The sequence below is a fragment of the Danio rerio genome, chromosome 13 (genome assembly GCF_052040795.2).
Source record: "Danio rerio strain M-AB ecotype USA chromosome 13, GRCz13ab, whole genome shotgun sequence".
Lineage (NCBI taxonomy): Eukaryota > Metazoa > Chordata > Actinopteri > Cypriniformes > Danionidae > Danio > Danio rerio.
The window spans coordinates 11,553,280-11,575,267 of NC_141033.1; the positions used below are offsets into that span (position 1 = coordinate 11,553,280).

A 21,988-nucleotide genomic window follows, 5' to 3' on the forward strand; every position below is an offset into this window, starting at 1 on the left:
TAGGGCTTACTTTTGAAACATGTTACTTTTTATTTTATTCAATTGTAAATAATTTCGGCGCTCGGCTAATATCGTCTGTCTGTTTCTCATTTGCAAAATTATTTCAAGTGGCCATATCGTTCTCCACTAGCCATGTGACTACCTCTGTGTGTGTGCGTGTGTGTCCGCGGCTCTGGAGGAAGTTGCAGTGCACCTGTTCTCCACCGCTGCTCTGCCCGTGACTACAGTACCCACGTAACATTGCGCAATGTCCCTCGATCCGCGCGCTGCGCCAGTCTGCTCGAGGAACCCGTCCGTTCGCTCGCTCGGCCTTTTTTTCTGCTTTCTCACTGTTGCCTGGTGTCAACCTACGCCGAGAAAGAGACATCCCTCCCTCTTCCCCCCTCAGCGGCAGCTTCCAATTTGCCTTCGCTTTTCTTTTCGCCTCTTCCATTGGCTTGCGCGCTGCCAGTCAAGCGCTTCCTCTTTACCGGAGAGTTGAGTAGCAACAGCTCGGAAACATCTGGCTGCCGCAGCTCTCTCGTCGCTCCGCTCGCCCGCTCCGTCTTTCCTGCCACTGCAGGTTGTTATGGAAAGCAGTTGAAAGTCAATCGAGTTGTTTTTCTCGCTGAGAGGATTAGACGGAGGAAGCAGGAAGACGTTGGACCTGGCTGCCTGTAAGTGCCTGTGATACGAGGTGCTCTTTAAGGAGATGAAAAGGGGGTTGGAGAACGGGCTGGATTGTTATGGGGAAAAGTAGCGATCTTTTTCACGCGACTGTTGTTGGTCTTGACGCGCAGAATGAGTTGCTCGAGCGCGTGGCATCGGGGCCTGCCGCAAAACTGTAACACTGCAGGTTGAAGGCTTACTTTTTATTTGTTAGCCACGCAAGCTAGCTTTTCCTGAACGTACGGGGTCAGGATCCAGAGAAAGACCGTCGGCAGTGCGCTGTGTGTGAGTGTGAGTGTGAGTGTGTTTGTGTAGGAGTAGCCTGCTATAATACCATTTCCTACCTAGGTGGACTCGTACTTTGTTTTATTCTAGCGTCTTTTTGTTTGTTGTAATATGTTTTAAGTTTTAGAATGGCTAACTAGGCACCATTCGGTCTTTCTGGAGAACTTCCCAGGTTTGGAAACTATTTTGCTTTGACGTGTCATTGTACAAAACAAGTTTCTTTGCAAAGTTATATCTTTATGTTAACCAATTTCTTTGTAAATCTGTAAAGTGTTGTTTATTATTATAACTAAGCAGTGATGGTGGTTTTCCTGAAATAAAAAAAGCTCCTGTTAATTGTTTAAAATCCCCTGAGAGCAAGTGTAATGCACGTGACAGATGCAGTGAACTCTTCAGTTTTGTATTATTTGTGCATATCAGTGAGTTGTTTGTATTCATGAGTGTGACATCCTTCAGAAGAGACCTTCACATTGTCGTTGCATATCTTTGTTTTGCTGATTTTTGTGGTAAACAGGAAACTGTTGTTTGGCTCGTACCAAAGAAGTTGAACAGAAATGAGCAAGATACTTGGGAAGAAAGGAGTTTTGTAAGTGCTTAAGCGGAATACAGTGGCTTTTGTTTGAACCGTACTTATAAGGCCCGTATGATTGTTCCCATTGTTTCTTATTTCTTTTTTCCCCCTCCTCTGTCAGTTGTCCAAAGGGTTAGTAAAATGAATGACGGTAATGGCGCGGCCAGTGAACCATAAAGAAGTCGAAAACAATATCAGCTGCGTGGATCTGTCAGTTGCAAATGTGCTGTGCTGGCCTTTGTTTATGGTTACTGGAAGGAGAGGGGGGAAGAAAAAAACTTGAGGGTATTTAAATTCTCAGTGCAGGAAACTAGGTTAGAAAAAAGTGTCGGCTTTCAGACGGACCCATTTCCAAGTTCTTCTTTGCTGAGAGATTACAACCGAAGGGGGGAATTGGCTAGTTTTCTACAGAATCACCTCACAACACTTCCCTTCCTCCCGTTTTTTTAAAGGGGGAAAGAGAAACAAAGTTGTATAAAGGAGAGGCTGGTGGCAAGAGTGTAGAGGAGTAGCATATGGCACTAAAAGGAGCACAGCTGGAGGTAGCATTTCCATCTGAACATGATGTCAGAGCAGCTGACAGGCTGCCATCCCCCAGTCTTTTCTTCTAACGCACAGACTGGGAGTTAGTGTGTGTGCGGATCTGTGTGCAGGAGGAGGCATCGCATTCCCCTCCAACATCTCCTCCACTTTGCATCTGTCCCTCACAGTTTGATTTTCTCTCTCTTTCTTTCGCGTCTCTACCCTTTCATTGATTCGGCGGAGGGAGTTACAGCCGGCGCTACCACAACTGTGGACTTAATCAAGTTGATGCGTACTGCAGGTACTGTACCGGGGGGTCCGGGCAACAGGGATGTGTTTTGAATAGGGAGCTCTCGTTAAGTCTTTTTGCCATCAGAGTGTGCGCGAAATGGGAAGTAAAGGATTTCGAGCTGGTGTGGTGTAACCAGGCTGGGGACAAGTGACACTTTTTGTTGCCATGAAGAGGTTTCCAGGCAAGCGTTTCATTATTCTGTTTGTTTACGGCTCTTCTTTTCAGTCACTTCTTAGTCTCGGTGGCAAATTGTTGCTCTGCTGTGACCGCATACAGTTGTGTTGTCGGTAGGTTAGTTAGTTATTATAGCATTATTGATTTAAAACAAGAAAATCTTGTGTGTTTGTGTGCTGTTAATCCATTAAAATCTGTTTTTACTTTAAATGGCGAGATTTGAACAAAATTCTTAATCTTCTAAAAGCGGCTGAAATGCTATAAATCCGCAAACGTTCTTCGAAATGTCCCATCGTCAGGCTTTTGCTCAACTCTTTCCTTTTTTTCCCTGTTTGTAAGGACTAATTTAGAACTTGCAGATTTGAGCTGCCTGAATTGGCTAGACAGCTGTAATCGCACTCCTCCTAGTCTTAATCTCTTTATCTGGGCAGCAGCTGCCATATGGTCTCAGTCAGCTGGATCAGATGTTCATAAGCCTCCTTCTCCGTCCCTCTCTGTCCTCCCAGTCTCCTAATTTGATCGCTGCTACCTTGTGAGCTGTCCTGCAATCTTTATTTTTAGCCATCTTAAGGATTAGGATTGATGTAGACTACGGGGCACTTAAAGTGATTGTATTGTAAATCTGCTGTGGACCGCCTCTTTGGGGAGGATGTTCCATTTCTCCAAAGATTTGGGGAGGGGTAAAGGGGGAGGAGATGGTTGGCGAGAGGTTTGTTATCCCCCTGTCCCCCTGTAAGCCCCTCATTAATGAAGGTCTGAACGCTGTTTGGGGTAGGGTGGGGGGGGCTTTGGCTTGCTATCCCAATCAGATTTAAATGAAGATTCAAAGGAGTTCATTTAAGTCCGTTGGTTGAACATGACGCTGGTGCATTTTTTTAGACAGGAACCAACTCCAGGGGTAACAGGTGTGATTTCCAGGTTCTTTTCTCTTTAGTTTTAATTTGAACATTTTTTGTTTTTTATTATTTGTGTGTAAAAAAAACATATTGTGCAATCTAGTTTGTATTTTATTTTCAGGTTGTCTGTGTTTGATTATGAACGTCACGCTGATATTCTGATACCTCAATTGTCGTAACCTTAGAGATCATGGTACTTAGTATACTTATTCAGTGTGCCTATGATGGTGAGCTGTTTGTGTACCTGTAAGCCTGTTACCTATACTTGGCGTCCTGGCCAAAGTGGGTTATTATAAATAACTGCTCCAGGAGCACAGCGAGGGGAAAAAACAGGAAAGATTCTCTCGCGCAGGCATCTGTGGAATCAGGACTTCAGCTCCTTACATCACGCCATCTGATTATACTCGAGTGATTGGGATGGGATGTGCATGGCTCGATTGCTTTAAATGTAATTTTCGATACAAATATTTTTATTGGCATGTTTGTTTTAATTTCCCAGTTCTCATGCGATTTAAACTTTTAATTAAAAGGGTTAGTGCGAAATGCAATATTAAACACAGCACTGCATACTTGAAAGTGCACAAGTGAGGAAAATACAATTAGCATAATATATAAACCGTGATTTTATACTTATTGCATGTGCTTTTTTGTAATCCTTTTATGTCAGGACTGTGGTGAACATTTTTCCAGTGTTCCCACAGGGGTGGAGGGAGGGAGGGAGAATTAGAGTGTGTGAGAGTATGTCTGTGTGCATGGAGCGAGAGAGGGAGAGAGAGGGACGGAGCGGGTGGGAAAGAGAGAAGTTCCACACAGAGCACAGACAAAACAATTGTTGTTCTAGCGAGCCTCACTAACATCTGTGGTCTTTTGCAGGTTATGAAGACAGCATGGAGTTTCCAGACCACAGCAGACATTTGCTACAGTGTCTGAGTGAGCAGAGGCATCAGGGATTCCTTTGTGACTCCACTGTGCTGGTCGGTGATGCCCAGTTCCGAGCCCATCGTGCAGTGCTGGCTTCATGCAGCATGTACTTCCACCTCTTTTACAAGGACCAGCTAGACAAAAGGGACATTGTTCATCTGAACAGCGACATTGTCACAGCCCCGGCCTTCGCTCTCCTGCTTGAGTTCATGTACGAAGGAAAGCTGCAGTTTAAATCACTTCCAGTGGAAGATGTGCTGGCTGCTGCCAGCTACCTCCACATGTATGATATCGTCAAGGTGTGCAAGAAGAAGCTCAAGCAGAAGGCCACGGCTGAGGCTGACAGCACCAAGCGGGAAGAGGACACGTCCAGCTGCTCGGACAAGGTGGAGAGTTTCTCAGAAGGTGGAAGCACGGGCCGGCCCGCAACTGCTGACCTGCTGCAGAGCGATGATGAGGACATGGAGAACAAGCGGGACAGCCCTCAGGAGCCAGGGAGCATGTGGATGCGACTGCCTTCCGACCGGACCACGTCTCCCACCACCAGCCCCAGGGAGGCAGAAACGCATGGTCCTGATGCTGGCAAATCCCCTGCCGGCAGCCCCAGCAGCTCTTCTGGCTCTCTGTCCCGTCGCTCTGCAGCATCTCGGAGAGTCTCTGCTGACACTGATTGTGTGCTTGACCTCTCTGTGAAATCGAGCCTTGGTGGAGGTCCTGGGGAGAACATTGCTGGCAACCCTTACTTCTGCAGCTCTGTGACCCCTGACAGCCTCCAGAGTGCCCTGGTTCAAGTGAAGGTGGAAAAGGACACCGGCTCCGACGATGATGAACTGGTGAGCGGTGACTATGAGATGGAGCACAGTGGTGTGAAGGAGCCACCCAGCACCAACGGGACCCACCTCAGCCTTGTTGCGCAGCGGAGGCTGGGCCTGGAAGCTCATCTCTCGGCTCTGCGCGAGGCCTCGCTGGCCAGTGAGCTTGAGCGGGACGACAAAGGAGGCGATGATGACACAGATGTCCTCGGCGGAGACAGTGATCGAGTGCAGGAGGCTGCGGGAGTCGAGAGCTCCCTGTTGCCTTATGTCTCCAGCATGCTGGGGGCACCACATACCCAGATCTTCATGTGCCCCTTATGCAACAAGGTCTTTCCCAGCCCCCATATCCTGCAAATCCACCTCAGCACACATTTTCGTGAACAGGAAGGCGTACGGGCCAAGCCGGCAGGCGACGTCAACGTCCCCACATGCTCCATCTGTGGCAAAACCTTCTCCTGCATGTACACGTTAAAACGCCACGAGAGGACACACTCAGGCGAGAAGCCCTACACTTGCACTACTTGCGGCAAGAGCTTCCAGTACTCACACAACCTGAGCCGGCATGCCGTCGTGCACACACGCGAGAAGCCGCATGCTTGCAAGTGGTGCGAGCGGCGCTTCACACAGTCAGGGGACTTGTATCGACACATCCGCAAGTTCCACTGCGAACTGGTCAACTCGCTCTCGGTTAAGAGCGAGGCGCTCAATCTACCCACGGTCAGAGACTGGGCACTGGAAGATAGTTCTCAAGAACTGTGGAAATGAATGCTAAAATGATTGCAGACTGTTTGAACTGCTTGTTAATTTAAAAAGAGATCTGAGTGGCATTTTTGGGGGCAGAAAGGTGAAGGTAAGAGTGGGAAGGAGTGACGGCCGAAGGGTCTGAATCAGTCATTTTTCTTGTATGTACATTGCAAATCTTGTTGAATTGCACTTTACTAGCACATGAAAATGTTACTACTGATTTTCTTTTAATATATTTTCTGGTTGACTTAGGGTCTTTCTTTTTTTCCTGTTTACTTTGGGTTTTTATAAAACATGGGTTCTGGTTTTTGGCAACCAGAACAAAATATTCATTGGGATTTTCAACTGTATATAATTTACAGTATTTGTATACGCTCCTAAATTTCAAGGAACATCTGCCATGAAAAGCATATGAAGATTTCAGGTCATAGACAGAGGAGTTTAGAAATAAGGACACACTAAACGGGTACTATGGTCATATATTTACCTGTACACACTCGCCTCTTGTTTAAGTAAGCATATATATATATATATATATATATATATATATATATATATATATATATATATATATATATATATATATATATATAGTGCACTACTATAACATACCTGATGTATGACTGTGGCCATACTCACACATACACACCTAGTGTATGAGCAGGTCAGTCCTTTAAATCCCACAAGGAAGCTCTAAGCTTGCGTTACTTAAGCTCTTGTACATTTTTGACTCGTTATAGGAAACTTGACTGATGGAAGACAAACAAGGCACTCATGCAATGTACAGCCTCCTTTTTCACATCAGTTGCTGCATTATTATTATTATTATTTCTCTCTATCCTTCCTTAATATGATTTGAAGTCGTTTTGGCATTTTAGTTGCGCTCGTTTGCTACTGAGGTTGGTTTTTACATCAGCTGCATTTCTAGAGATTTCTGTAGTGTTTTATTGAGACTTTTTTCGTTTTTAAAACGGAATCTGTTGTTGCATGATGTCTGACCTGTATATTGAAAAAGATGTGACTTGCTGTATTGCTGTACACTGTAATTGACTGATTCATTGCAGTCAGGGCACCTGTCTGTTGAGAAAAAAAGTACCTTTAATATTACCGCTGTAGAAATTGCATGAATTTTATTTAACTTACTCTTATTTTCGTTGTTGTTTTGCATCAGAGAGTGTATTTTTTAATTAACTCATTCGATTCCTTGGTAGATTTGAGTTTTATCGTCTCATTAGAGAAAGAATCGGGGGTGTTTTTTTTTTTTTCTGGGCTGTGAAGAATGTGGAAATGCACTGACATTAGGCTCTGCAGTATCTACACACATGAAGCGATTCATTTCGTAGGATTCAGAGGTTAACGAGGGGCCAGGTGTCTGCAGAGGCAGAAGCGCTGCATTAATTGTTCACAAGGCTAGCGTTGCTCCTGCTAGCATCTCCTCGCGCTGCTCTTTCCAGTGCTGGGTCCTCAACTGCTGTTCGTCTCAGTGTCCTGTTTACTGGCTGTTGTCATTTGAATCATGTCGGCTCTGTTTGTAATTTATTTATTTATCTTTTCAATTGGCACTTGCTTCAGATTTGATTGCCACGAAGACACATTTGCGTGGCTGATGGTGCAGCTCTTCTTTATGGGTGTCCTCAGCAGCGCACATCTATTTGGAGAAAGCTGAAGGATCTTTAAACAGCATAAAGCTCGAGTGGTTTGTGTGCGTGTGTTTGTGTTGTTTTTGTTTTTTTTTAACCGTCACTTGAACGGCGAGGTTGGTCGCACCTTTGAAGTGGATGAAATTAGAATGATGTGCAAAAGAGGCCTTTATGAAATGTATACGCCTAATTATTAACCGAATTGACTTCGTTACACTGAAAAAAAAAAAGAAAAAATCTATCAATTTATGATTGTTTGATAAGTTGTTTTTGCAGCATTTGTGATTTTATTTTAAAAATGTATACTTTTGTTTCCTTTAAATTCATTATATTAAGGTTTCATTTTAGGAATGTTAACACATTGTTTATTTTGTTTGTCGGTTTGTTTCACAAAACACTTTCACTGTTAAATCCGGAGAAGTTAAAAGCAAAGAAAACATATGTCTTAGCACTGTAGACGTAGATCAGTCACTCACATAGAGCTGAAATGCTTGAACTACTTTAGTTAGAGAGGGCCGGGGGGCTCCGCACATGTTTCCGGCAGGACAGGAGTGTGCGGCACACGGGCCTACGCAGGCCTCAGGAACTGTCCTACCATATATTTGGCTGGTGCAACGGCTAGTGAAAAGGTTGAGCTTTGCCAACAGCGCACGCTCCTCATGGCGTTTTGCACGGTGGTACTTTTACCTTTTGCACTCTACAATGTGACAGAAAAAAAAAAAAAGATCAACTCTGGGGTTGATTTTGTTTTCTACGCTTTCTTTTATTCTTATTTTATTTCGTTGGCTTCTGTTGTACTTGACCGCCTTAAACTACTGTTATCAGCTTATACTCAGAGGGTGAAAACTGGAAACTGTCGCTGGAATTCTGGATGTCTTTTATTTTTGTTTTGACTTTTGTTCAATGGAAATGAAGCTGTGAAATGGCCTATGAAGCATATCCATAAATTAGACACCCCTTTAGTTTACTTGAACCCAGGAACCCAGTGTGAAGAACAGTTGTTTGTCAAAATCAAACGGGAAAGAAGAAAATATATGGTAAATTCAGAGACAATCGCTGTCTGGAATTTAAAAAAAATGATAAAATAAAATAAAAAGGATTGGACTTCACATGTAATTGCTTCCCTTCTGAGATTTTTTTGCTATGTTGACATTGTTCTTTTTATGGATTTAGACATTTAGCTTTGACAATCATAGTACGTTTCATTTTCTCAAGGGAAGTAAATTATGAGGCTGTTTAGTTTTGTACTTTTGGTGTGCTGTTGGTGAAATTTTTAAATTGTGTGCAAACTGCAATAAATTATAAGAACCTTAACCTCTCTGTGCCAGTTTATTTATTATTTTCTTTCCTGTCAGAAACTTCTGGCGGGATTGCCAGAGCGGTGACGACGTGCAGATTGGTGAGACGCTGTTTGTGTTTCTGCATTCAGTTCAATAATCTTATTTACTGTAGATGCTGGTGTGGGTGGAAACATGTTTTCCAGTGCGTGAGGTCTGTGGATTGAGTATAGTGTCCGGATGAGTGTGAGTGAGTGAGCGTGTGTGTGTGTGTGTGTGTGAGCGTGAGTGTAGATGCTGCTTTAATGTCTGGCTGGTGCTCCAGTAAAGGCGTGGGTTGGACCTGGGAAAATGTGCAGCAGCTTGTATGAAGACCAACCCCTCCCCCTGCCACACACACACACACACACACACACACACACACACGCATATGAGCTGCTTCCAAAGCTCCTCAAGTACAGTTTTCCAGCAAACAAATCAGCTTTATCTAATGTCTCGCTGTTCGGCAAACCTGGCCTACAGATGCACTAAAGGCTGACCACTTTTAAGTCAGTGAGCGTTGCTCAACAGGCCACTTCCACAGATGGTCCTGTGCTGTAAGCCTGCCCCCCTTCCACACACACACACACACACACACACACACACACCAACTTCTAATTGCAAGATTTAGCTTTTGAATGCATTTTGAGTTGAAGATCTTTTTCCTGCTGTTTTATTATTATGAAAGAAGGAAACGTGGCTTGTTGATTTGTGTACAGCATAAACAATGTGAATTGGTTATTAATAGATTTACTAACACTGAAACAAAATTCATTCGCTATGAGATTGCTGGTCAATTTTATATTTAGTTACATAAAAGGTGATTTTTAATTTAAGTAGAAAGAATGAAATAGTATTTTGGTCATTCGTTCATTCATTTTCTTTTCGGCTTAAGTCCCTTTATTAATCTGGGGTCGCTACAGCGGAATGAACCGCCAACTTATCCAGCATATGTTTTACGCAGCGGATGCCCTTCCAGCTGAAACCCATTACTGGGAAAAGTATTTTGGTAATTTTAATACAATTCCCACCATTATTAAAACATTAAGTTTGACTTTCAGCTAAAAAAAAAAACCTTCTAATTTGCTTATTAATAATTATTAAGGTAGTAGTTGGTTTAGGTATTGGGTTGGCTTAGGGATATATAATACGATCATACTTTAAAAGTACTAATAAACAGCCAATATCTTAATAATAGTTAATAAAGTTAATAGTGTGATATGGTTAACTGAAGTGTTGCCATATTTCTATGAACATATTGAGTAATAAAGTTTAAAAAATATTCTTAGAGGGCATATGTAACTACACCTATACCAAATCTCATAGGTTTATCTCCACATCCGTATTGTACGTTCTTTAAACCACAGTGTTCAGATAACTTTTTTTTTATATGATGTGGGAATGTCTGGAGGTGCAAAAACTTTGGGATTCTGTGCTGGACATTTTATTTAAAGTTACAAAAATTAGTTTTCTCAAAGATCCTGTATTGCTGTTATTGAATGATAACTCAATTTCCCTTAAATGCAAAGGTCTGTAAATTTTGGTTAGCTGCTCCAATGAAAATGTTGGGACTGAGGTAGAAACCCCCTCATGATCTTTCTGTTAAGCACTGATTGCATCCTTTATTGGAAATACTGTATCTGGAACTGTCATCAGTACGGATCAGCCATGCTAAACTAGACATTCAGGCTGTGTGGAAAATCTATACAGGCGACGTCAAAGAAATAGTGGACACTTAACTCTCATCTGATACTACAAATGTCAAATTTAATGTCATTTATCTAATAGCTTGGTCTAAACTAGTTATTCTGTTTCCTGATGTGCATATAATGGGGTGGGCGATAGGCATGGGACAATAAGCATTTTCAAGGTATACAGCGGTTTATTTACAATTTCTTTTGAGTTTATTATGACAACAGTATCTCCAGAAAAAAAGATATCTAAAGATGCCATTTTAAATTGTAAAGAAATATATTTTTTTTTTTACAAACAAAGATTTTCCTTATTTAGCCTGACATGTTTACTGTTCCAAAATATTTTAAATGTTTTTTAAAATAAAAAAATAAAATATTTTGTGTTTAAAAGGGGAAAAGTTTTTGTTATTTACCCAGATATTTAAAAAGATTATATTTTAGAGCAGTATTCACAATACTGTGTAACCTTGATGTTTTTATACAAGGTTATTATACCGTCAGAATCGTATACCGGCCCATGCCTATATATAGGGGTAATAGCTGTTAAAAGTATTTTTCAATCTGATTGTAGAACTTGTATATTTTCATTTTTGAAAATAAAAACTTAACAATTACTAAATATGTATATGTTGTTATAGTGAAAAACGTCATTTTACAGTAGAGTACTGTTCATTTAACATTTTCTCATCTTGGAAAAAAGCTTTTTTTAAAACCCAGAATTCCTTGTGTGACAGCTAACACTTCATGTTGTTCTTCGTTTTTCATAAGTTGTGCACATTTATTAATTTTATTCGTCTTTAGCTGATTGTCAGTGTGTTATAAAGATACAAAACAGATTTTTGTTTGGTTGAGACGTCCAATTTTATTGTTAATGAAACAAAATTTATAAAAGTGACTTTATATGCATAGACGCACAGTCTCTAATGTTTCAAATAACTTTTCTAAAAATAAATTGTCAAAATGTAGGTGAAAAAAAATCTCCAATGTCATTCACAGTAACACACACATATTAGTCAAAAGAAAAAAACAAATCTATTTAGACCTGCAGTTGTTAGAGTTTATAAAAAAAATAGCCATCGTACAGCATTTAATTATTAAATTATGAAATAAACATTAAATTATTAAATAAAAAGCATCCTGCTGGTGGCTTGAAAGACACTGACAAATTTAAACATCTATAATGACAATTAATAAGCATTTCAGGACTTTTAATGTGTCATCGTTTTTATTTTTTGTATATAAATTATTGTTACACATGACATGGTTTTTGTGTGTGTTTTCTGCAAATCTTGGGAAAATGTATGATAGCCAATATTTCTGGCTTAGAAAAAAAAATTATTAAACAGAAAATATTCTAATGTACAGTCAGAATTATTCGCCCCCCTTTGAATGTTTCTAAATTTTTAATATTTCCCAAATGATGTTTAACAGAAAAAGGACATTTTCACAGTATGTCTAATAATATTTTTTCTTCTAGAGAAAGTCTTATTTGTTTTATTTTGGCTAGAATAAAAGCAGTTTTTAATTTTTTTAAAAACATTTTAAGGTCAAAATTATTAGCCCTTTTAAGCAATTTTTTTGATAGTCTACAGAACAAACCATCATTATACAATAACTTGCCTAATTACCCTAACCTGCCTAGTTAACCTAATTAACCTAGTTAAGCCTTTAAATGTCACTTTAAGCTGTACAGAAGTGTCTTGAAAAACATCTAGTAAAATACTATTTACTGTCATCAAGACAAAGATAAAATAAATCAGTGATCAGCAATTAGTCATTAAACTATTATGTTTAGAAATGAGTTTTAAAAAAAAAACTTCTCTCTTTTAAACAGAAATTGGGGGGGAAATAAACAGGGGGCTAATAATTCTCACTTCAACTGTATGTAAAAAAAACACATGCTTGTAAACCCATTTGTTTATTCACCCCTTTTTTATTCAAACCCCTTTTTTATTCATGTTTTTTACAGATTATATGCTGACTTTATAAATGTCATTCCAAGACAATATCCTCCCTTCACAGATGTTTATTTCGACAGCTTTTCACACACAACTCCATGTCTAACATCTGGTTTGGAACGGACAGTTGACGCTTCGCCGGGGCGTAATGGTTTTCTCCCTTTGCCTTTTTACTACGAATTTAGGTCATTAATTTGTATCTGTCCTTTGTTTACTCAAGGAGCAGAGACAAAGGGGCAGCTGTGGAAACATTTGGCTGTGCCGAAGGGTAGTGGGCTCAACATGACGACTGTATACCAGCTTGGCCTTCTATATGTGGCTCGGGCACAGAAGTTAGCGAGATCCGCGTGCCAGCGTATACTGACAGAGCGGCACACATGGCATCAATAGGGCAGCCGTTGTGCTGAGGTATGACGGATTGTGCCCACGCAGAAAGAGCTGCTGTTGCTGCTGCCGATGCCTCACTACATACTCTCTGTCTGACCGGCTCCAAATATAATGTACATGTGAGGGCCGCAGACTGGAAGCGCCGCTGCGTTTGCTGGCATTAATATAGTAGATGCCACGCAGCATCAGTGGACTTTATCTGTGAATGGAGTTCCACCTCGTGTTTTCTGTTTGGCCATTTTAAAAATGTATTTAACAAAGTGGTGGGATGAGTTAGTGTGTGCTTTTCTAGTCTAATGTCTCATTTATCGTTTTGTCTCATGCTATGTTAATTATTTTGACTTTCAGAAATCCACAAAACAATAAAATTACGTTTTTAATATTAGTCGTTATACTTAGTAAGGTACATATTAATGTTTAATTGAATTTTACTCTTTTATTATTTGAGATATTAGAGTTAAATCCTATAGGCATTGAGTTAAGATCCAGGGGGGAAAATAAGTATTGAACAGGTCATTTTTTGCTGTTAACATGGAATTGAACCAGATTTAGGTGAAAACCCAAACAATACAAACATTCTACAACTTGATTTTCTTTCTCTGAAAGAATTTGAGAGTTTCATTTACTGATTTGGATCATTAACTTGCTGAAATGTCCACTCTGGTTTTATCTTCATCATCCTGGTAATGATGTTGGACTGAAGCAGTGAATATTAATTTTCACTGACAAAGGGCAGAGGGTTGCTGAAGAACTAAGAGATTTCTGTCTGGACTTTCGCTGCCTTTCTACACCTTCCTTTCTTTGTGTGTTCAATACTTTTTTCTGTGTCAATACATTTTATTACACATAACTTAATTTGTAAACCTTTAGAAATGTTTTCTGAGAAAAATGATGACGTGTTCAATACTTGTTCTCCCCATTGTATGTATGTATGTATGTATATATATATATATATTACATACATACATACATACATACATACATACATACATACACACACACATACATACATACATACATACATACATACATACATACACACATACATACACACATACATACACACATACACACATACATACACACATACATACATACATACATACATACATACATACATACATACATACATACATACATGTATATATATGTATGTATGTATGTATATATATATATATATATATATATATATATATATATATATATATATATATATATATATATATATATATATATATATATAGTTTTTTCCCCAATTTATGTTTAACAGAGAGAAGATTTTTTTTCTAATTCTTTTTTTAACTCATTTTCTAATAACTCATTTATTTTATCTTTGCCCTGATGACAGTAAATAATATTTTACTAGATATTTTTCAAGACACTTTTATACAGCTTAGAGTGACATTTAAAGGCTTAACTGGGTTAATTAGGTTAACTAGGCAGGTTAGGGTAATTAGGCAAGTTATTGTAAAACGATGGTTTGTTCTATAGACTATCGAAAAAATTGCTTAAAAGGGGCTAATAATTTTGTCCTTAAAATGGTTTTAAAAAATTAAAAACTGCTTTTATTTTAGCCGAAAAAAAAAAAAAGACTTTCTCAAGAAGAAAAAATATTATGAGACATACTGTGAAAATCTCCTTGCTCTGTTAAACATTATTTGGGAAATATTTAAAAAAGAAGAAAAAATTTGGTAACACTTTATAATAGCTACACACTATAAATCATTTATTAAGCATTAGCAAATAGTGAATTCATTATCCGTTAAGCATTAACTCTACATTAATAAACAGTTTATAACTGCAGCTACAAATGCTCTATTCTTGACTTATAACCACATTTAAAATGTGCTTAATAATTTTATTTTCATACTTAGTAAATGATTTATTTTTCATTACTAAATTAAGTATCGCATTATTTACAAACCAGTTGTATTTAAGAGTAGTTGAGGGTATTTAGGATCATTAAGAATGAGTTAGTAAATGATTAATAAACTATTGAAATCAACGTTAATTTTCAATTAACACATTCAGTTAAAATTCAATTAAACATTAATATGTACATTATTAAGTATGAAGACTAATATTAAAATTTTTATTTTATTGCTTTGTGTATTTTGGAAACTTAAAATTATTAACATAGCATGAGACAAAACGATAAATGAGACATTGGACTAGAAAAGCACACACTAACTCATCCCACCACTTTGTTAAATACATTTTTAAAATGGCCAAACAGCTGAGAAAACATTAACAATTAACAAATTATAATTTCATTAAAACATTTTGCAACATACTAGATTTTAATCTATCATTCAATCATTTTCCTTCAGCTTAGTCTATTTTAGAGGTCGCCACAGTGGAATGAACTGCCAACTTATCGAGCACATGATTTACACAGCGGATGCCCTTCCAGCTGCAACCCATAACTTGGAAACACCCATACACACTCATTCACATGTTCATACACTATGGCCAACTTGGCCATGGCGAATCGCAAACTGGTTTCTTGAACATGACTATGAGTTCACTGTACTCAAATGGCCTACACAGTCACCAGATTTCAATCCAATGGAGCACCTTTGCGATGTGGAACGGGAGATTTGCATCATGGATGTGCAGCTGACAAATCTGCAGGGACTGCGGGATGCAGTCATGTCAATATGGACCAAAATCTCTGAGGAATTTTTCAGTACCAGTGTTGATCTATGTCATGAAGGATTAAGGAAAAAGGGGGTCCAAACCCGGTACTAGTAAGGTGTACCTAATAAAGTGGCCGGTGAGTGTACATACAGTATATATATATATATATATATATATATATATATATATATATATATATATATATATATATATACATAGGCCAGAGTATAAGAGCATGTGTAATCCAAATAATTTCAACATTTTATTAACAGAAGACCAAATTTGGTACATTTCCACTGAAGACCACAGCGGTCGGCAGTTAAGATGTAAAGAACGTTAAAGGAATGAAAGGCACATTAAGCCGTACATGAAAGTGAAAAGGAAGGGAAAAAAAGAAAAGAGTACAAGGGCTGAGCAGATAAAAGGTGAGAAAAGCAGGCAGGAGGGACGACGTCTTCTTTCTTTCAGTTGTCTGTGGCTGAAAAGGCCGTCATTGTGGAGCACGCAGACAGAAGGCAAGCAACAAGCGGCCCGTCGCGGCCCTTCAGACAATACAGTGGTGCTCCAGTCTGACAGAGAGAGAGAGGGGCTCTGCATGCGCCCCGCGTCCCACAACAAAAGACCACGCAACCTCGGCTTAGTCTGAGTCTGTCTGAGTGAATGAGTGTGTGTGTGTGTGTGTGTGTGTGTGTGTACATGTTAGTGTCTGTGTCAGTGTTTGTGTGTGTGTGTGTGAGATTAGAGTGAGTGTGTGCTATGCATGTGTGTGTGTGTGTGCATGTGTCTGAGTGTACATGTCTGTGTATGTGGGAGTGAGTGTGTGTTTGTCTGTATGTGCAAGTAGGTGAGGATAAGTGAGTGTGTGTATATGTGTGTGTGTGTGTGTGTGTGTGTGTGTGTGTGTGTGTGTGTGTGTGTGTGTGTGTGCGTGTGTGTGTGTGTGTGTGTGTGTGTGTGGAAGTGTGCGTGTGAGAGAGTGAGTTACTGTCTGTGTGTGCATATGTGTGTGAATAAGTAAGTGTGTCTGTGTGTGTGAGTGTGCGAGAGAGTGTGTGCATGTATGTGTGTGCAGGAGATTAAGTGTGTCTGTGTGCGTGAGTGCATGTGTGTTTGACTGTGAGAGAGTAAGTACTGTATATCTGTCTGTGTGCGAGTGTGTGTCTCTGTATGCACGTTTCTGTGTGTGTGTATTGCATGTAGGTGCGAGAGAGTGTGCCTTGGTGCGGCGAGGGGGTCGGGGAGGGGGGGTGCGTGGGTTCTGGGGCTTTGGGGGGGAGTTAGGACGATTCTAAGGGCCCACACATTTTGGGGCCCCCCACAGACATTATCAAGGGCCCATGACCCTCTCTCTCTCTCTCTCTCTCTCTCTCTCTCTCTCTCTCTGTGTATATATATATATATACACACACACACACACACTACCGTTTGATAGTTTGGGGTCAGTTTTATTAATGTTTTTTTTTTCATTAAGAAAATTCAGTTCATCAAGGCAGCATTTATTAAATGTAAAAAAAATAATTGGTAAATATTTATTCAAATTTTTACATACATCTTATTGTATGTAGTTTCAAATGAAGTTATTAATTCAGTCATCAGGCAGGGCAAGGCAAGTTTATTTGTATAGCACATTTCATACAGTGTGGCAATTCAAAGAGCTTTAATTAAACAGGAATAAAAGTGATTAAAAAACAGATAAAATTGTGTCAAAACTGTTTTTTAAAAGAATAAAAAAGAAAAGAAAGACATAATATTGTGATCTGTCGGACATAGCACAGTGTTCATTTTAGTAAAGGCACAGCTAAACAGATGTGTTTTCAGTCTTGATTTGAATGTGCCTAATGTTGAAGCACATCTGATTATTTCTCGAAGCTGATTCCAGCAGCGAGGGGTGCAGTAGCTGAAAGCTGATTCACCCTGCTTTGACTGAACTCTTAGAATTTCTAGTTTATTTGATCCTAAAGATCTGAGTGATCTGTTAGGTTTGTATTCAGTGAGCATATCTGTAATATATTGAGGTCGTAGACCATGTAGTGATTTAGAGACAAGTAATATTACTTACTGCTACTACTTACTCATCCAGAACGCTGCAGCCAGGATTCTGACCAGAACCAGGAAATCAGATCACATCACACCTGTCCTCAGGTCATGGCTCCCAGTTACATTCAGAATAGATGTTAAATTCGCTGTATATGTTTTATACAGCGGATGCCCTTCCAGCTGCAACCCATCGCTGGAAAACATCCATACACTCCTGCATTCAGACACATACACTACGACTTATTTAGCTTACCCAGTTCACCAATAGCACATGTCTTGAAAGCGAAGCACCTGGAGGAAACTCACTCGGAAAGAACATGCAAACTCCACACAGAAACGCCAACTGACCCAGCCGAGTCTGGAACCAGTGACCTTCTTGCTGTGAGGCGAGGTCGTGCGGAGCTTTGAAAAGAGGCAGGATTAAACAAGATGATTAGACATTGAAAAAGCGAGCAATTGCTCAATGTTTTCAATTTCTGTCCAGAGAGGTCATGTTTTGATCTTTGATTGGTCTCATGCAGTCAAGTGATGTGATTTCGCAGGTCAGAGTTCATCAAGCTTGAACTTTGCACAGTAGCAACCAGCGAAACTTGACGCATAACCCTGCTTTTCCGATTAATTCGCGTGTGTATGACAATGTAAGTCTATGGGGAGGAAAGCCCAGTGTGACCACAGCTTAATGACCCCTTGTCACATCCCTGGCTCGTTCCTGCTGCTCCAATCAGCATTCTCCCTCACCATCTCGTTCATGCAGCTCCAATCATCGCTCTCAATCTCCAGCCACGTCCCACCACACCCATGCACAATCACCCGAGTTCTAATTACACACACCTGCACCAGCAATCACTGTTCACTATAAAGACTTACCTTTACCAGTCGTTCATCAGCTGGAATTGAAGTCAGATGGTTCACCTCACCTGTTCCCCCACTTGCCTTCTTCTGTGGATGTCTCCCTTCTCCCTTGGCTGTTTCTCTTCACCTGTGGATGCAAATGCTATGAATAAGGGAAGTGACTATTTTACTCTGGTGGTTGATGGAAGATCCATTGATTACCTTAGGAACTGCTTACAAGACTGCACACATTCAACTATCACTAACCTGCTTCTGCCAAAATGTCCACGTTTTGAATAAACTGACTAAAAGAGATAACAATCCTTGTCTTAATTGTGACCGTAACCCTCCTGCACTCATTTTCATCTTAAATAAAGAGAATTATATAAACCCCAATCAATATTTCATTTACACTCAATGTATGTATAATGTGCAGGTCAGTCGGTCAAATAGAAATCCTCCTCCATATGAATTTTATTTCACCACCAGCTGACTCTACATCAAGCCATACATAATTATACAATACAATCCGACACTTCAATCCGAAATGACATTAAAACGAGTCAGGCCTGCTGAATTTCTCTGTTTCTGTCATTTATGTTGGAGGAAAGGCTAGCGTTTGATGTGACTTGTTTGGTCGGCTCTTTCTTTCTCCCTGAACCAGCTGTTGGTGGCACTTCTGCCCACTGTAGATAAGTGGGCAGCAGGGTGTGGGATGTTGATAGGGGTCTTGGCAGGATTTAGTCAGCAGCGAGTCAGCAGTTTTGCTGGGTGCAGTGCTGTGAACTTATAGGGGTCAAATAGGCACTGCATGTATATGCATCTGTTTATGTGTGCATGCACTGCAAAAAAATAGCATATGAACTACCATTCTAAAGTCTTTTATTCAGCAAGGATACATTTGGTAAAAATGTATTATGTGAATATTACGCAGCCCAAATATTTTTCATGTTGATGATTAAATTAAATGCTGTCAGACAATTAAATCAGCATATTAGAATGATTTGTGAAAGATCATGTGACACTGGAGAATTGAGTAATGATGCTAAAAATTGCAGGAATAAATGGCATTTTAAAGTATGTTAGCATATTTATATGGCAGTTTATATTTATATAAAAGCCTTGTTTAGAAATTTGTATTCAAAAACAATAAAAACTCAACACTGCAGCTGGATTTGCTTACCAGCTTAGCACTGAACACGATTTATTTCAGCATATCATTTTTCAATATTTAAGAGAATTTGGACTAAAAGCGCTGCAGTGACCAAAACTCTCTGGACCTTTAAAAAAAAAAAAAACAATCAAAGGTGCATACTAAACTTTTATGAGGAGCATGTTGTTTGAATGAACAACTGGTCCATGTTTGTGCAAAAGTCATTAAACAATATAAAAAAATCTTATGTTTTGTCTACTTACTGTACATTAAAATCTGGTAATACTACGCAGGGCAGCATGGTGGTGCAATGGGTAGCACAATTGTCTCATAGCAAGAAGGTCGGTTGGAGCCTCAGTTGGCATTTCTGTGTGGAGTTTGCATGTTTTCCCCATATTCGCATGGGTTTCCTTCGGGTGCTACAATTTCCCCCAGAAGTCCAAAAATATAGGCATGGGCTGATATAAGATTCTTACGGTGTGATAACCTTAGATAAATATATCATGGTTTTACGGTATCATGCTGCGCTCAATGCTCTAACATATATTCTTTTTAAATGTCTGGATAAAAATAGATTTTTTTTTAATATAAAAATTTCTTATTCTTATATTTTTTTATATTCTTATATTTATTTTAATAAGAATATATTTTATTTTTTTAAAGATTTATAATATATTGGACCAGTAAACATGTCAGGCTAAATAATTCAAACGAGTCATTGACTTCTGCTGTCTTCATTTGTTTCAAAAGCACAGATTTCTTTAATTTTTTAATTTCTTTTTTAATTTCACACTAATTTAAAATGGCATCTTTGTATATATTTTTTTTCTGCTGGAGATACTGTTGTCAAACAAAACAACAATGTAAATAAAAAAAAATCTTACACATACCTTAGGAACAGTATTACAGAAAATTTTGGCGGTTTTAAAACCTTGACTTTTGCAAACCACGTTATACCTTGAAAACGATTATCGTCCCATGCCTATCTGGTATGGGTCAATTGGGTAAGCGAAAAATTGGCCGTGAGTGTGAATGAGTGTGTATGGATGTTGATGGGTTGCAGCTGGAAGGGCATCCACTGCAAAATACATATGCTGAATAAGTTGGCAGTTCATTCCACTGTGGCGAGCCCTGGATTATTAAAGGGACTAAGGCGAAAATGAATGAATAAATGAATAAAATTCCACACATTATTTTAAGCAGTTACATTAAGCAGTTTTCAAGGCTTTTTGTAAAAATTACTTTACTAAATCACATCAAAATAAAAAAATTATTAAGCCCCACAGTGGATGATATTAATATTATTATTGCAATGCTGTTGTTGAGATTCAAATGCAGGCGTCTCAATCAAAACCACATAATTAAACTACTCTTAAAATAAACATATAATATAAGCATATAAATAAACAAAAGTCTTCTATCCTCAATTTTGTTAGCTTAATTGGTTCCGCAATCAAGCCTATTTGCACAAGTTTGCTTAAAAAATAAGTGAAATATATATCTTGATTTTAGTCAAATGTTCTTAATTCTTTGTAAAAAATCCTGACATTTTAAACAAAAATATACATATGTTATTTTTATATGATCACACCATTTTTTTCATAAGAACGACAAGCCTCAAGATATATTATGTCATGATTTGGTGATGTTTTCTAAAACAGGAGTTTTTTATAGATACATGTCAGGATGAATACAAACTTCACTGTGTTCATCATATAGTCAGACAAAAGTTTTCATGTAGGACAATGCCACACAGCAAAATGAGAAGTTTAAGTTAAAAAAAAAACTGAACTAATGAAACGGCCAGTCCAGAGTCCTGAAGTAAACCTGATTAAAAATCTCTGGAAAAATCTCTGGACAAATTTTGTCTAATAAAACAGTACAGTCAGTAAACTGCAGAAGAGACTGAAGAGGAGCCGATCAAGATCACAGCAGAGCACAGTGAGAGACTAATAATGAGCTGTGTGAGATTTTTGAAGCAGAATTCTAAGTTCATAAGTATATCCAGTAACTGAAAGGTCAACGCACGCTCTACAGAGGACACTTTCAGTGGTGTGTGTCGTAAAAGCTTGTTTTTTCTGGTGTTCTGCAGTGCAGTGTCTGCAATAGTCATCTGTAAAGAGGCCCACACACACCTGTCCACCCTGAACGTGTGACTCAGCAGGGCTCACACACTCTTTACACATGTGGCAGGAACTCTACATGAAGAACACACACACTGTCACACTCCAACACCTACAACCAGGCCAAAACACACACTACAATCACTTTCCAATATGTTAGCATCATAAAATTTCTGATATTAAAAGATGCACATGTAAATAAAATAATGATAAAATGATGAGCTACTCAGTTATTAAAAAGTAAAGCACACCAAGGGTGGTATTACTAGCCACCTAATACTTTTACTAATAATTTAATGACCCTGAGTCAATTCCACTACTATTTCCAAGACATTGTTCAG

At 39.0% G+C, this 21,988-nt stretch overlaps 1 protein-coding gene and 1 long non-coding RNA gene across 9 annotated transcripts; one reads left to right on the top strand and one right to left on the bottom strand.

The window, feature by feature from the left end:
• The first annotated feature begins 249 nt into the window (after window positions 1-249).
• On the top strand, window positions 250-8,822 carry zbtb18 (zinc finger and BTB domain containing 18). Of its 7 annotated transcripts, none has more exon segments than NM_001082952.3 (2): window positions 250-656; window positions 4,262-8,819. In NM_001082952.3, a coding segment is annotated over 1 exon segment (1,614 nt). In that variant the 5' UTR covers window positions 250-656; window positions 4,262-4,275; the 3' UTR covers window positions 5,890-8,819.
• An 8,273-nt stretch (window positions 8,823-17,095) lies between these two features.
• On the bottom strand, window positions 17,096-19,036 carry LOC137487332 (uncharacterized). 2 transcript variants are annotated; one of them, XR_015505806.1, is made up of 4 exons: window positions 18,594-19,036; window positions 18,408-18,519; window positions 17,847-17,942; window positions 17,096-17,754 (listed from the first exon to the last, which is right to left on the bottom strand). It is a non-coding gene; the product is annotated as an uncharacterized LOC137487332 (long non-coding RNA). The 2 variants fall into 2 exon arrangements; XR_015505807.1 differs by having other exon boundaries at window positions 17,096-17,773; window positions 18,594-19,033.
• Between the last annotated feature and the right edge of the window lie 2,952 nt (window positions 19,037-21,988).

Bases quoted from the DNA above. Each gene is read 5' to 3' on its own strand.
- zbtb18 (XM_087277240.1), top strand. From the start codon at position 3,349: ATGACGCTGGTGCATTTTTTTAGACAGGAACCAACTCCAGGGGTAACA. The intron at 3,398-4,261 runs GTGTGATTTCCA...GGTCTTTTGCAG, and splicing joins ACCAACTCCAGGGGTAACAG to GTTATGAAGACAGCATGGAG.